This window comes from Tachypleus tridentatus, chromosome 2 (assembly GCF_004210375.1).
Source record: "Tachypleus tridentatus isolate NWPU-2018 chromosome 2, ASM421037v1, whole genome shotgun sequence".
Classification (NCBI taxonomy): Eukaryota; Metazoa; Arthropoda; class Merostomata; order Xiphosura; family Limulidae; genus Tachypleus; species Tachypleus tridentatus.
The window spans coordinates 62,071,996-62,089,625 of NC_134826.1; the positions used below are offsets into that span (position 1 = coordinate 62,071,996).

Genomic DNA, 17,630 nt, shown 5'->3' on the forward strand with positions numbered 1-17,630 from the left:
AATGTAATCATAAGATGGCAAATGGAACTAAAAAATAATGACTAGAACTAAATGTAATTATAAGATGTCAAGAAAAACTATAAAATATTGAATAGAACTGAATTAAGTAAATTCAATGACGTTTAACATCAACCCTTTAAAAACATTGCACTCTCTAGTTTCATAGATATTGTTCTAAAAGAAATCAGTGTACAGTGTTGTAAAGTTCTGATTCTCTATGAAAGAAATATTTAAAATACTCTTTTGATGAACAATCTCAGTCATCCATACATAGGCAGTGCTGCCACCTGCTCGATATCAAATACCATAATTTTGTGGAAGATCTTGGCTCATCTTATTTTAGTACAATATATTTCGCAAACAGTGAGCCATTAGTTATTTTTATTTTGGTGTTACTATGTTACTATAATATTAACTTTTAAGGAGTGTTAAAACATTTAAAATCAACTCAGAATATGTTATTAAAGTTGTAAATCCATCTGTTTAGGCACCCCACGTCGTTTATAACGAATAAGCAAATTATGCTAGACTAAATAATCAATAAATGTTTTTGGCATCAACATCTCTTTAAAACTAGCAATTGGAATAAAAATCTTCAAACTGAACACGTTTCATTAAGGTTTTGTTTTCCTCTGGTAAATATCTCTTTCGGATATCGTGTCTTCAAGTTTCAAAGAGATTATAAATAAATCTCGAACTATAAAGAGTTGGTTAATGTTGTTAGGACTTTTTTTTTTAACGCAAAACTACACAATGGGTTATTTGCGTTCTGTCCACCACGTGAAATCGGAGCCCCGGGTTTTAGTATTATAAGTCCGAAAACATACAACTGATTCACCAGCAACTGATCAAAATAATACCAAATATTTCACTAAGAACTAAAGAAAATTAAACAAAATTGAATAAACTTTGATTAGAGAAGTTCGAAACAGTAGTAAAAGAAGATATTAGTATAAACAGGTATTATAAATTAGTGGACTAATAAGTAAATATGATAGCAAGATTTAAAGAACCTAAAGCTCTATAATCAAGTTTGTTTGATGAGTTTCGTTTAAAGCTACTCGTGTGCATTCTGCGTTAGATGTTCCTAATTTAAAAGTGAAAAAAATAAAGGGAATGCAAATAGTCAACATTACCTACTACCAACTCGTTAACTACTAGTAGAGTGGGATAGATCGTACATTATAACGTCCCCAAACCTGAAAGAGTGAGCATATTCAGCAACGGGATTCAAATCCATGATCCTTAGATCGTGAATCAAGTGCTCTAACCACCAGGTCATATCAAGTCCGGTGGTTATGTTGTATTGATTTGTGACTCCGAAATTCATGCTTTCGGTCAAAAGTAAAATATACGTGTCCTTTGATGAAATTAGGTTTGCTTGCTCAAATACATGCACTTTGTTGTTGTAGCTTAGTGAAAACTGTATAATATCTGAAATTATTCGCGTAAAATTAGAAGAAAGTTAATTGACTGAGTGACACAAAAATTACACTGTTATTCAAAGTGTTGATTGGTTATATGTACCATCATTCGAGTGTTAGTTAGTTTGATATTGTTACGTACAAAACGACACAATTAGTATTCTGTGCTCTGTCCACCACAAGCATCGAAACCTGATTTTTAAAGTTGTAAAACTGAGAGACTTACCAATGAGGCAATTCGTTTGTTATTTTTAATTTAATATCACAGTAAACAAAATCAAATATGGTGTCTTATACAGTATATATAATATGTAGATCATAGGTCGATAATTTCTTTTAAATGTTAAGAAAAGTTCATAGTGAACTTACAACACATATAATAATGTGCGAAATATTATTTTTATTCTTACAATTTTTCAGTCTTGAGTTAATCTAATACTTACAGTGGCATACAAAATTATGTTATCTAAAGTTGCATATAAAACCGTGTAGTCTAAAATGGCATATAAGACCGTGTAGTCTAAAGTGGCATATAAGACCGTGTAGTCTAAAGTGGCATATAAGACCGTGTAGTCTAAAGTGGCATATAAAGCCGTGTAATATCATACATTCACTTTAAATTATTTATTACTACTCTCTTTAAAAATAATTTACTTTATGCTGGACCTTTTATTAGTGACACTTCTGAGAAGCTTCAAACTTCATTAGGGTTAAAACAGTATTATCATGCTTGATTAGCAAGAACTCAAATTTCATTAGGGTTAAAACAGTGTTATTATTGATTAGCAATAACTCAAACCTCATTAGGGTTAAGTTTTCTGTAGTTTAAAACATATCACCTACCAACAATAATGTAAACTAGTCTCTGCTAAAGTTACATACAAGCATGTTTTTTTTTCTGCCACTAACGACAGCAGTTTTCATTATTAAACCTCCGGATCGATGTCGCTTTCTGCAAAGAACACTCCTCGAAACACATTACGTTTATATATATGTATATATATTATTGTTAAAAAAATACAAGAATTGGCGAAATGAAATCAACTCATTCTTTGATAGATTGTTTCGGCAAAGTATTCATGATGAAACTTTGTAGAATTGACGGCAACTGGCGTCTCCACAACAGGTGTTGCCGTCCATTCCACAAAGAATTTAACAATCGTTGTCATCAACGCTTATCTTTACGCAAGTATAACAAACGAAAGTTCCTTTAATTTTTGTTTGTTTTATTTGGAATTAAACACAAAGCTATACAATGGATTATCTGTGCTCTGTCCATCACGGGTATCGAAACCTGTTTTCTAGCACTGTGAGTTCGCAAATATACCGCTGTGCTACTGGGAAACGTTACTATAATGTAACCACAGACAGATAGATTGAAAGATGGGTGGATACAAAGTGCATGTTTATCACGTTTATCTGTTCCATGGATAGTAACTCAAAAATAAAACAATATTTTAATTTTTTTTAAGTCATGATACAATAATAACAGCATATATAAGACACATCCTGAGTCGAAATAAGCTATTTACCTCAGAGAGGTCTTTGTGTGAAACGTAATAGACTCATCAATATTTGTATAAATTGAGGGGCTGTTTTCGACCGTTAAAAGTAAAAATGACAAAGTGAGACACTTATAAAATTTAAGACCAACACTATTATATTAAACTGGAAGATATACAATGATAAAGCTATGATAAATGCCATTTTCTACATGAAACAACTATTGTTTTGCAGTGAATAACTGCTTTGAAACGAGAGTGAGATTGTACAAATATCTAGACAGGAGCAGTTTTTGTTTTTAAATATCGAAATAAAAATCATATCAAATCTTAATTTTAACACTGGCTTTCATAAATACCTGGACTTTTCATGATTTTAATTACATATTCTCATAAAAATTGTGCACCTGCTAGCTTCTTAAATCTTGTTATTCCAATTAGTCGAAAACAAATTATCAAATATGTTTGTGTTTTATTGATCTTTTAACAATTTTACAGTTACATATGTAAAAGTAACTTTCGTTCCCTAAAATAACTTTTCATTAATTATGAATTTACATTACGGGTGTTGTTAAATATCTCACTTTTACTTAGTAATCTCACATATACAGAAATCAATAACGTAGAAATTTCTTTCTGCTGCTTCTCTAAGTCCTAGTATTTACCAATTTTTATGCACACATTAGGACAATATATCATCATAGATTAATATAAAATATTTCAAAGACGTTTCATTAATCATTACTTAGACAAAATCTCTTAGATATTTTTTATACTGTACAACATGTGCTGGATAATTTGTAAATTTGATGTGAATTTTCTTTGAACAATATATTAGAAAATTATTTTAGCTTGACAAATTAATGATTTCCTCTTTCCGAACGACAATGATCAAACCTAGTGGAATTTCTGATTACTACGTCGACACATGTAAAAGACGTTTTGTTGGATATTTAAAGAAAAACTAGGAAATAAGAAAATATCTGATTTAGTTCTAAACTCTACGTAACTAATATTTTTCTAGACTGTTTGGTCAAGTTAATGTGCTGTAACAACGTCTGCCAATTTAAACTATCAACACTTTTACAAATCAAATTGACTTAAAAACATATTATATACGAGTTTAACAGATCATTGTACAGCATTAACCAAGTCTGTTAAAATGCAGAAAATTCAAATATCATTTTGTAATGCTGATGTAAATGTTAACACGAGGCTGATGTTCATCTCTAGTGTTTATGTTTAAAAATTGTAATCGTATCAACTTCTGAAACTTAGTTGTTGAAATGTTTTTTTTCAACTAAATTGTTTTAAATTTAATGAATACTTTAAACTATACGTATTAAAAACTGTTCTGAGCGTAGGTTTGTTACCCAAAGAAAGTAGAAAAGCTAATAAGTGCTGGAGTTAGTTATACAAAGAGTTTGAAGGCCCAAAGTTTGCGTCCAGTTACCGTACTTAGAAGTGTATTATAGCAAGACAGTTATATCCCATTATTCGATTAAAGCAACCAAAGAATTGGAAGTGAATGCTATTGGGTATCTTTCTGTGTAACCCATCAGTTCCAAGTGAGGGAATGCTAAAGCAAATAACATTTATGCATCTTTAAGTTTGAGATAAAATTTAGCACGAAGGCTGAGGGTCCACAAAGTACCAGCTGGTAATTTTGGTAAATTTAGCTCAGAGATCTAGATCACACTGAAGATCATCCACATTTATTATAATAATAACAACCTTGAATTTTGAAAACTTGGGAAGAAATTAAACTAGGAAGTGGATCTTTATCCCTAAACATAAACCTGAGATCAACTAATTGTTTGATGCATGTTTCATGGTAAGAACTGTAAAATCATTCTCTGACTGCTTTTCTAGTTACGATGTTGATACAGTGAGTTATTGCCCACTGGAATCTGGTTAGTAGATAGCTGATCCCAATGTTCCAATTTCAATGTAAATATTCCAGATAATAAATAGGATAAGCAACTGTCAAAAACTTGCCATATTAGGAAGAAATATACAGTGAAAAGACAAATTTATTAAAAACCAATTAGTGTTATTTCAAAAACTGTTTTCATAACTTATTGAAACTGTTAAAACTAGTCCTTGATTACACGTCTTACAAGATGATCAGTCTTTACAAATTAAATAAGTGATGACAGAGAGGTGACGGAATTTAATAAATCACAGGTAATTTAGTTCGTTGTTCGAAAACGGATTTTGCATCTCAAAAGCCGATTGGCCAAGCTTACTTTTACGAGATTGCTTTCAAATTCCGACTTATTACATTCGACGCCATTGTTGTTGTAATCAAGTTTAGCATTGTATTGAATCGCCTGTTATCGATCAGTGTTCTAGATCTTTAGAGCTTGTTTACATCACTCTGTACCGAAAACTAAAATCCAACATTTACATTTTGTTTTGTATTCAGGTAGTAGTTCCTTCTTTGTTTGTTTCACTTGTTCCTACAGAGTTACACAAGTAATGTGTGCGCTTGGCCGTCTTTAATTAGCCCGTTACACAAGTAATGTGTGCGCTTGGCCATCTTTAATTAGCCCGTTACACAAGTAATGTGTGCAAGCGGCCGTCTTTAATTAGCCCGAAATGGCTAGGTGGTTAAGGCACTCGATTCCTAATCTGAGAGTCGCGGGGTAGAATTTTCGTCACATCAAACATACTCGCCCTGTCAGCCGTAGGGGCGTTATAATGTTACGGTCAATCCTACCTTTCGTTGGTAAAAGAGTAGCTCAAGAGTAGGCAGTGGATTGTGATAACTAGCTTCCTTCCCTCTAGTCTTACACTGGAAAAGTAGAGACGAGTAGTTAGGACAAATAGCTTTCGTGTAGCTATGTGCGAAATGCAAACCAAACCGTCTCTAATTCTGAGTTGATGAGGGAAGGAAAAAAAAATTAACCTTAGGTTTTTATTGTCTGATCAAGTGATGTTATGGCCAGATGGAAGGCGCTTCACTCATAACCTTAAGGTTGTGGGTTCTAATTGTCGTCCCACTAAACATGCTCGGCCTTTCAACCGTGGCAAGTCTCTGAAGTTACAACGCTAGAAACCGGGTTTCGATATATGTGGTAAGCAGATTACAGGTAGCCTCTTGCGTAACTCTGTGCTTAACTTCGAGACAAACAAACAAACAAACTGTCTCACTGGGGGACTTTCAAATTAAAGCAAAGTAAATTTGAAAATAAGTCAACATTTCCTTCAGTGTTTTCTTCAGTGTTAAGAGATGCTTGTTTCGATTTCTCTCGCCAATACTTAAAGTTTCAATTCCTGCATAGCACTTGTATACTTAATAATCAAAGAAAATTTGTTGTGATATGTTGCAAAAAATATATTTTTTGTTATTTAAGTATGGTAAAAACTTTACAATTCCAAATTTCTCCCCTTGAGATTGGTTTTTGAATATTCCTGATTCTATTGTTAGTAGACAGTCTTTCTATTCATTTTCTCTATTTGTTTGAGGCAGAAACGAAATTCGTAGTTTCGGTTTTATATGTACGAAATGAACATCCTAGAACGTGCGATTCAGATTCATTAGATATAAGAAAAAGTTGGCTGTTGAAACTTCATCAACTGACAAACATGCAAACAACAACTAAGCTGTGTGATAGCTTAATGAATTAATAGGATAATTGGTGTCATTAAACAAACTACTAGCACGTGTGCCATAGCAAGGTTTAATATCCTCACTCGAATGTTTTCTTTGTTTTAACAACGAAATTACGGAAGCTTTTCTTCCGTTTAGTTATATGAAGCTATCCCTTTTCATAATGACTCAAATAAAGTCAGAGGTAGAACCTATTCTTGAGCAATTAAACAGAGAAAAAAAACTAGTTTAATTTTACTCTCTACAGACAAAAATATAATAGATGAATTTCTCTACAGAATAAAAGTAAAATAATGTTACTTAGAAGCTAATAATACACAATTGTATTAATTATATTCTTTTTTTCTCAATGTAAACCATGTTATATTTATTATTTACTCAAATTTGTTTTTGTATGCGTGTTGTCTGCGAACTGCTTAAAAGTAAATTCCAAGGAATAGCCGGTTAACACATAGCAAACGTAGATCAAAGTTGGAATGCAAGTCTAAGTTCTGAAGTCATCCTTCTTTCTCATTTTTTCTCCACTTCTGGCTATTTTTTTCGGTTTATTAATCGTTTGATATATATTATAGAATAGTCACCACAAACGTTTTCACTCTCTAGGTGTGTGTGTGCTTGTGTGTTTTCTTATAGCAAAGCCACATCGGGTTCTTTGCTGAACCAACCGAGGGGAATTGAATACCTGATTTTAGCGTTGTAAATCCGTAGACTTACAGCTGTACGAGCAGGGGGGGCGCTCTCTAGGTACCCCTTTAATTGTGTATACTTCAATTTTTAATCACTATATAACTTGTACACATGAATTTCGTAAAATAGTTTCATATATATGGTAACAAGTAACTTAATATATACGATAAATAATTAACAAATAAATAAGATAACAAGTGTTTTAATGTATGTTATAACTCCAAAGTAATTAAAGGCCCGGCATGGCCAGGTGGTTAAGGCACTCGACTCGTAATATGAGGGTCGCAAGTACGAATCCCCGTCACACCAAACACGCTCGCCCTTTCAGCCGTGGGGACGTTATAACGTGACGGTCAATCCCACTATTCGTTGATAAAAGGTAGCCCAAGAGTTGGCGCTGGGTGGTGATGACTAGTTGCCTTCCCTCTAGTCTTACACTGCTAAATTAGGGACGGCGAAATTCAAAACAAAAAACAAAACTAAAGTAGTTAAATCCATGCATGAAGAAAATCGTTCGAAATATACAAAAGTTTCAACATCACGTTCCTCTACTGGGTATTTTTTTATTGAAAATTTGAAATTAAATCCAAATCCGTCTAACTCATTGTTGATTGTAACCTTCTAAATTGAAGCGTAGTGTTAGTTTAAGTCAGTCCGACGTTTTTCTGGTACTGGAACTTATAAAACCATTTATCGTTTAATGTTGTGAAAGCATTTAGTTACAAGCCTTGATTTTTTTCTGTAACAGCTTTTTCGTTAGAACCATTGGTCTATTGAATTAACTCAAAAGATTTTCAGTTAGCGTGTCCTTGGATAACATTGCTGTATCCACTGGTCATCCTATCGCACCACGGCTTATTATCATTCCCAAATGTGATCTTTCTTTGAGTTATCTGAAAAAGAGGGATACTCCTGATTGGAAGTGCTGGCTTCTATTAGCCGAACGTCTTTCGAACCATCATTCCATTTCTATTTATATAGATGGTTTGAAATCAGGTGACTGTGTGGGCTCTGTCATGGTTTGTTGTGGTTCGGTGGTTGCGCACAGAATCTCCTCCACAGTTTTTGTATTAACTGCCGAGCTTTATGCCATTTCTCTTGCCCTGGATCACATAGAAGCTAAGCAGTACTCAAATTGTACTATTTATACTGACTCGCTTAGTTCTTTACTGGCCCTAGAATCGCTTCACGTTCATTCTCACCCTGTTTTTGCCGATATTCAAATCCGACTGGCACATTTAACTTTAATATCTACTTTTATCTAGTTTTTCTGGATCCCACACCCCGGGAATGAGCTCGCCGACACCGCAGCTAAGTCTGTCTGCTCTGGCACTATCACTGCTGTGCCTGTTCCCTGGATGGACTATGGTTCTATATTCAAGGCTCGGCTCTGCGGCAATTTGCAGTCGACTTTGAGTGAGCAACGTGAAAACAAGCTTTTCCAGACAAAACCATGCATTGGTTTTTGTCCGTCTTATTTCCGTAAGGATTGGAAAGAAGTTGTCCTGACTAGACTACGCATCGGTCACAGTTTTTTAACTCATCGTTTTCTTTTATTTGGGACTGATACACCAATATGTGGCCTTTGTGACTCAATAGTACACATTTTATTGTCATGCCGCTGATACAAGTCTCAACGACGGAACAATATTAGACATGTTTTGTCCACAGGTTTACATCTGATTCTAGACAGTGTCGTTGGCGATGGTGACACTGTCCACCTTACAAATGTTTTTAGCTTTTCAAGGGTCATTGGTCTTTATAACGCTATTTGAGTTTTTCATTAAAAATGGACTTCGTTTTGTTTTAACATGATTTTTTTTCACGAATGTGAAAAATTTTACTTGTTAAATTTTTTAACCATGTTTGGCGCAGATAGCCTAGTTACTTTGCGCCATAAAACGCCAACCAGTTAGCGTTCCTGGCAGTAAACTATCGAAATAATTAGTATTTTACTTGGTTATTTAATCATATACGCGTTTTTTGTGTTTAAATTTATAATTATGATTTATAATGCCCAATGAATTTACTTCTGTAAACTTTGCGAATTATGTTAAGCCTCATTGACTTAACGATTCTTGCTAACACCACACACGATGGACAACAGGAACGCCTTGTTTGATGGTTGAATTACATCGTATGCAATTATTTTTCAAATTCGGGGGAATGCTGTGAAACTTTCGTTATTGATGTTCTTAATTAGATCATATGATATTCAAAAGTTGTTTTAATCAAACTTCTGAAAGCCTTATAACTTTCTGAGTAAAATTATACATCCAAACATAAATTACGAACAAGGAGGAAACGGGAGAAATTCAACAGAAAGTCAATTTTCTAATTTCTATATTAATTAAGAAAACAGTTAGAGATCGCCATGAAAAAAGTTAAAATAAAAAAAATGTATTATAGGTTTATCTTTTATCACTTTTATAAGCAGCCAATTAATTTGAAAAATTAATATATTAGGAAATATATAAAAGGCATTTTTTATGTTATTCTAGTAAAGACTTTAAGATGTACAACATTTCTGTAACGCAATTACTACGAATTCTAAATTCACTTATAGTTTTTTTTATTACGGACCGTTCGTGAGATTCCAACCCGTCGCTTATGTTTGCTCAACTCCAAATGCTGAGCAAATACTTAGTTATGTTATTAGCACAAAACATAAAACCCAAACCTTTCAATTAATTAATAACACTGGTTACAGACGAAGTATTAACTTATTGGTTTTTATTATATTTAATAACTACTTTGACAGATAGGCTGAGCGTGAACAGATGGTTAAGGTGCTCGATTCGCAATCTGCACGAAATTAAAAACAAACAAACTTTGAAAGCTATACAATATATATGGAATATTGAGAACACCATCAGAAGTTTATGTACTTCATCAAGCTAGTAGAATATATTTTGTTTCGTTTAACTACAAGAAGGTTCGCGTAATTAACACCTTCTGTGTCGGTAAGAATGTTCAGCTCTTTAAGTGTTTATACTCCAGATGTAAAGGAATAATGCATCAACTGTCATTGTGTCTTCTGTTTTTCTTACTACAACACGAGGTCATTAACGATAAGGTAAATGATTTGTTTGTGTTTTTATTATAGCAAAGCCACATTTGGCTGTCTACTGCTTTTACCGAGGGGAATCGTACCCCTGATTTTAGTGTTGTAAATCGGTAGACTTACCTCTGTCCCAGGTAAATGATTTGTTTACTTGTTTGGTGAATTTCGCGCAAAACTACACAAGACCTACTTCTGCTAATATTCCCTAACTTTGTTAGAAGTGATAGAGGGAAGAGAGCTAGTCAATACTAGCTTCTCACTAAATTGGTCACACATGGCTAGGTGGTTAAGGAACTTGACTCGTAATTCGAGGGTTGCGGGTTTGAATCTCCGTCACACCAACATGTTTGTCCTCTTAGCCGTGGGAGCGTTATAATGTGACGGTTAATCCCACTATTTGTTGGTAAAAGAGTAGCCCAAGAGTTAGCGGTGGGTGGTGATGGCTAGCTGCTTTTCCTCTAGTCTTACGCTGCTAAATTAGAGACTACTAGCACAGATAGTTCTCATGTATCTTTGGCGCGAAATTCAAACCAAACAAACCCACTAAATTAATTGAATATGTTAATTTTTAATATGCTTACTTATTTACATTTTAATTAATTTTGTTATTCTGAATTTACGTTTTTTGATAATAAAAATATAACTTTAATAAGATGTTTCAGATTTTACGCAAAAATAAAAATGTGCTGCCGACTGAGCTTGTAACTCATGACAGAATTTATGCAAAGTCTCAATCTGAAAAACAGTTTCAGTGTGTTCCCTGAGATAATTAATTTTGTATGAATTAAAACTATTCGGAACATATTTAATATAATAAGTTCAACAATCATTCATTTTCTAGCCTTCAGCTGCCATCATAAGGAACAATTGAGGCTAATTCACTATGGCATCAGGATTAATTAACAGCTAGTTGCTAATTAGAATATAATTTAGGATCATACACCAGAAACAAAAAAGAACTAAGAAACAGAAAAGAAGACAACGCATTGCCATCATAGATGTGTAGTTTAGTGTAGTCATTTGTTTAAGAATTTCACACAAAGCTACACAGAAGAGGTATCCTAAAACACAGAATTGAAACGGAAACTCAAATTGAATCCCTAAACAACATGGAACGCGCTTTTACCACATAATAGTGGATTTTTTTAATGGAAAACGAACTAAAACACAGTTTCATGTAAAATCCAAAGACGTGGTAAGATATTAAATTTCAGAATTTATTGCATAAAAGATATTTGGATCAGTAGATTAATGTGACAGCCCTGTAGATGGGGGGGTCATGTTGTTCACCGAAGCATATGGAGCGTAGCTTGTTTTTTACATTATATAAATAAGATGTTATGCATGTGGAAATTTTAGTGTCGTAATTTTAAACGCAAAGCTAAACCATGGAGTACTGAACGTTTATTTTTTCGTCATAATCCCTCAGACTTACTGTTAAGCCACCGAGGGCGACTAGACTATATCATATCACTTACATATTTCACTTTTGTATCAGTTCCTTATATTTGCCCGATGGTTAACATATCGAAGCGACAATCCGAGAGCCTCAGCTTCAAGACGTAATAATTGCTACCAAGCAGCCATAGCAGTTTCAACTGAGTGCGTATTATAAGACTGAAAGTCAACACCGCTATTTAGTATAGAACATCTACTTCAGTATTTAACGCAGTTAAATTACGCAGTCATCAAAGAAGAAGTTTTATTTATTTATAATTGATTAATGTCGCATGCAATAGCTCGCACGCGAACATTAGATCAATGAACTTTCATACAGTGTTACTTGAGGAAACCTCATCAAAATGACAATAGAGTGTCAACAGACCAGTTGCCTCTTAACTGTATGTTTACGGTCACATCCTCGACTCTTAACTATCTGTTTATCGTATGTCCTTGACTTTTAACTGTCTGTTTATGGTCACATCCCTTCAATCGAGTATATAAATAAGTTTAACTATAATTTTTGTCAATGTTTTTCTTCACAGGTCAGAGAAATTTTATCCTCTACTCTTTCTTTGGACAGATGTATTTAAAGTCATTTTGACAGCAAAGAACCAGTCACAAAAATGCATCGTACAGGTCAAAGTAACGGTACATTTTGGTTGCGGTTAAAACAAATTTTCTAAATAATAATTCAAATGTGTTGAAAACGGAAAATGAAAAGAATATAACATATTTAGTGTGTGTCTCTTTTCTTATAGCAAAGCCACATCGGGCCATCTTCTGAGTTCAGCAAAGGGAATCGAACAGCTGATTATAGTACTGTAAATCCGTAGTCTTAACGCTGTGCCAGCGGGGTACAACATATTTAAGGTATAGAAAGTTTGTACACGGCTTGAATGGGTAGTGAAGAGAGAAATTATTACAAATTTAACATAGTGACAAACGTTCAACAATTTGGCAAATTTTTGTCGTTATTATTTAAGTTGATATGAACCAAGCCTTCTCGAAATGTTATGTAAATTTTCCTATGTCAAACTTGTAATAAAGTGTTTATTTATTACCCATTCATTCGTCTCCAAACTTTATTGTCCGAAAGTGTGCTCGTCGTTTTAAAATTAGAATACTTAATAGCACAATCGTGATTGCAACACCGATGGTATTTATTTATGGTTGTTACACAGGCCTGTGAACTTAAACTTCGTAAAAGTCATTTGGTTTTAATAACAGATTTTCCATAACTTAGATGTTCAGCTTTCGAAAATAATATTTTTTTTTATCACGTAAGAATATTTTACAAATCGCGAAGAGAAAAAAAAACTCTTACGTAGAGAAATTTTTATTTCATTTACACAATGAATATTTCTCATTATTACGTTTGTTAACAAAAATACAAACCAACTGAAGAAAATGGAAGAATACTGATGTCCAACAAGTGTGCATTCTCATTTATCCTGATTTGTCTGTAAAATCTACGCCTTTTAGTCTCAATAATATATGTTGTGGTCTTATATATATATATATTGTATCTGGAACATCTCGTTTCAGTGAGCAGTAGTAATCAGCCATCACCCTGATGTTTCACCTTTTTTAATACCTCCTGTCTATTTGCCTGATGTCTTGATTAAACCATTCCCTTCGTTCTTCACTAACGGAACCGAGATTTTCAGAGAAATACTCAATATTTGAGTGTAAGAAACAAATCTTCAAGCTTATATCACAACCCAACTCTTTGAATTTAACGAGCATGCTATTGAGAATACCTTTTTAACTTTGGTCCTTATTTTTTTCTAAAAAATTCTCAATAACATATTTAAAAGTAAACCACGCTTCTTTACTAACTTTCCTCGTTGTCACTTCAAACTGTTATCCGAAGTGAATTTCCTAATCTTAGGCCCAAAAATAACTCATTTTTATGTTTAGCTTCTGAAAGAGCTGAAAGCGCCGACATAAATGCCTGAAATAGTCGTCATCTTTCTCTAAGGCCTTTACAGATTGCTTCATCACACCCAATTTTATGTGGAGGTAATAGGACTTTCTTTATGTTAACCAAACTTTAACATTCAATGTTTTTCAATCCTGACACGCTGACTCTGTTTGACCAATGCTTCTTTATCAATTACTGATTTCATGCTCTGGTGTCCCATACACACGAAAAACATGAAAACTTTGTATAACCGTATTGTTGACCCCATAACATTTAAAGAACATTCAAGTCCCCACAAAGTAGTCAGCAATATCCTTTGTATTTTACCTTATTAAGAATAAGTTCAAGGTTTTCGTAAATTTTTTTCAAGTGAACCGAATGAGCAATGGGAACAGATGAATATATGTTTCCATTGTGAAGGAGAACACTTTGTAGAGTTCTTTTGGAGGAATAAATGCACAAATCCCCACTCACTTAGTTAATAGATTGCAGCTCCTAACACTGATATTAATTCAGCAATATTGTGATAATAAACCAGAGAACTTTCTTGCGAAAAGTATGGTACAATCTCTTTCTCACGATTTCTTGCCAATAAAATGATGTCCATTGAGAAAGTCAGTTCCTAGCCCGAAGTCTGGACCCCAAAATCTATGAAAAATCGTTTGAAATGTCCAAAACTCTCACTAAATCATTAAGTTTACCTTGTGTGAAAAGTTGTGGTTTACCAGACGTTTCAGGTTGGAAACAATCCCTATCATCATTTCTACTGATATCAGATTCAGAATCAAATGAAACTGTGTCGAGAGTCTCCAGTGGAGTATAATGGAGTGAAAGTTTGAATAAAAAAATTCTTTCTATTTCAAGCTGTGTAGACTTGCATATTAGACGAGGCTCACACAAAACCACTGGAATTATAACAAGGCCAAGACTTTTTCTTACTTTTAGTCCATTGTCTTCGACACAAACGGTGCAAACTTTATGCGGAGCCCATGAATTGTTTCGTCCCCAAGTTTTATTTCAAAATACGTGCAATAAGCTTTTTTGACGAATACTGTAATGTTTTACCATTGTTCCATTACAACAATTTTAACACAAAATATAACAGAATATGTCTCGGTCATTTATACAATCTCTTGTTGCCATAGCGACGAATAAATAATATTGAAAAGAGAAAAATGCAAATTGCATTCACAAACAAATACTCTAACACGACCGCTTATATACTGGTAGTCTGTTTCTCATGGGCTCTAGTTAAGACTTTCATGTTCTCAATCTACAGCCAGTGGTTGTTAACATTTTAAGTATCACAAAAACGTGACCCGATTACAATGAAATTGATTCACTTGTATAAAAGAACGTATGACGATTTGTGAAAAATCTGTACGTGATGAAGAAAAATGGATATCGTTTTCGGAATCAGCTTGCAGGAATTTATGAAAAACGTGTTAAATTTTCAAAGCAATAAAACCGTCACAGGCCTGTGTTATTATAATAACAGAAGGCCTTTATATACGTAAGTATGTTAGTACAAAAGCATAGCACCTGACTGCTACTGCGTTTATTCAACAGATTCCACAGATAAGTTATGCTTCTACCAGCACTGAACTCAGCGATAAGACTAGGTTTGACTACTTTTCTCGAGTGGTTCCACCTGATAACTTGCAGGCCCAAGCCATGGTGGACATCATCCACAAGTTAGGTTGGAACTATGTTTCCACGGTTGCTGTTGACGGAGAATATGGAGAAAAGGGCATAGAATACTTCAAGATGCTAGCTAGGAGATCAGGTATGACTTTCTATTGTACTTGGATAGCATTTCCTAGACGTTTGTGTAAGTGTTCCTTAATATTTACCGCGTTCTTTGACGTTTGTAAAAGTGTTCCTTAATATTTACCGCGTAAAATCTAAAAATATCCTAAGTGTAGAAGCCTTAATAACATACAGTTGTCAAACTTACTATAAATTTCAGTAGCCAACACAAAGTAGCATAAATCCTGGATCAGTTTCTTATATAAATTACACTGGCTAATAACAACTATTTATTTCATAAAGTTTTCAACAGTAGCGTAAGTAAATATCAAGGTTAAAATGACTAGTATAACCAAGAGTGGACTTATGTTAATAAGTTCTTAATAAACAGAAATTCATTCTCCAAGATTGACATGAATAGAAAATCAACAAAAGTAATAACATTATTTAAATCTCTTTAATCTTTTCAGTGCGCAATTGAAAATAAAAAAGATCTCTATGATTTTGTTTTTTATTAAGTTTCATATGGTATGAATCAATTTGAGTCCAGAACAAACTTTTCACTTTTAAACAAAAAAAAGTCCGTTGTTAGAATTCAACGAATGTACAATTTGGCAAAATCTTTTTTTTTGTTTTTTATTACATTTTGAAATTTTAGTTTATAAATTCAGATAAAACTATTTTGATTAAAAATAAATAAAATTGACATTACGTGTGGTTAAAGAGATTGTATTCGCATGTGTATTTTCTTAAAGCAAATACATATCGTGCTAGCTATAGCGATGGGAATCGAACGCCTGATTTTATTGTGATAAATCCGTAGAGTTATTGCTGTACCAGCGTGGAACGAGAGAGTGTATTTCATAAACGTTTTAGCTTAAGCTACGGATAGTACTGAAATCCCATAAAGACACTTTGAATGTTAGATCTTTAGTCAAATGTTAAGCGTTTTTTTCAAAATTATAACTTTGCTGATTAAAATAAATTGTATTTTTGTATTTCATAATTTCCATAATCAGTTTAGTTTTTATTATCTTCGACTATTTCTCAGTTATGCACTTTTCATAAAATATATTATCAATATTTATGTTATTTTACCGAGCACTAATTTTTATTCAACCAATAAAAACATACATGTGTATCGAATTCAATGTTTATAATCAAAGAAATCAAACACAGCACTGTTATTTTGTACTTTGCAATAAAATGTATTTATAAAGGGTGCGCTAAGCCCAGTATAATATCATAATTCTATGTTAAATAATGCGAAACCATTACTTTTTTGAATCAATAAGCTCAAAGATAATTATATTTCAGTTCAAACAGAACATACCACACTGATTTTTGTATATTGAATGAATTATTTGGACAATTTACAAATATTGAGAGGATAAGCAAATTATCGAAAGAGTATTTGTTGTTATTTAAAATAACTTTTGTCAATACATTCTTACACTTCTAGATCTAATAATCTGCAGTAGCTGTTATTAATGTTTTCTAACACTGAAGTAGGCTATAGTATGTAGCACAGCCTGTTTTATGTACATTTAAAACATCTATTCATTTAGGAATATGTATTGCTGTTTCCGAAAAGATTTCCCGAAACTCTAAACCAGAAGAATTTATAAGAATCGTTGAAAACTTGAGTACCAAGGCTCGTGCTCGTGGAGTAGTTTTGTTCGTGGATGAAGACAACTGCAAGTAAACAATTGTTTTGTGTAGTAATGTATCCCTTTAATATTTTTCTAGTTCATGAATAAACCTTTTTGTAAACATTTGATTGTTTAATGCTGGTACTCACTTTGTTGTTTAAAGACTAAGTTGTTTTGTACCAAATCATACATCTACTATACCTTGCAGAAAACTCCTAGCGGCCACAATTGAAGTAAACATGATAGGGCATTTTCTGTGGATAGGAAGTGACAGTTGGGGGGCTAAAGCACATCCTGTCAGACACCAAGAAGTTGCGGCAGAGGGTGCTATAACAATTTTACCAAAGAGAATCGAAATTAAAGGTAAGCTGACTTAATTGGATATTAGTTCAATAGTTTTTATAAAAACATCATCAGCTATAAATATTATACTTTTTTTTCAATACCGAATAAACAAGATAAGCGATAAACTACTTACAAAAGCATCCATCAGCTTTAACCTGTTCAGTGCCATAGACGAGATAACTCATTCAAGCCAATCGGTAACACAGTGCCACGGACGAGTTAAT

The 17,630-nt window shown here is 33.3% G+C and overlaps 1 protein-coding gene across 1 annotated transcript in view; it reads left to right on the plus strand.

Moving 5' to 3' along the window:
• The window catches only part of LOC143243961 (metabotropic glutamate receptor 3-like), a 61,694-nt gene that overhangs the window by 23,971 nt on the left and 20,093 nt on the right, over positions 1-17,630 (plus strand). The window contains exons 2-4 of the mRNA XM_076487838.1: positions 15,230-15,446; positions 16,978-17,110; positions 17,270-17,424. Coding sequence (XP_076343953.1) covers positions 15,230-15,446; positions 16,978-17,110; positions 17,270-17,424 — 505 coding nt within the window. The remainder of the gene's footprint in view (positions 1-15,229; positions 15,447-16,977; positions 17,111-17,269; positions 17,425-17,630) is intronic.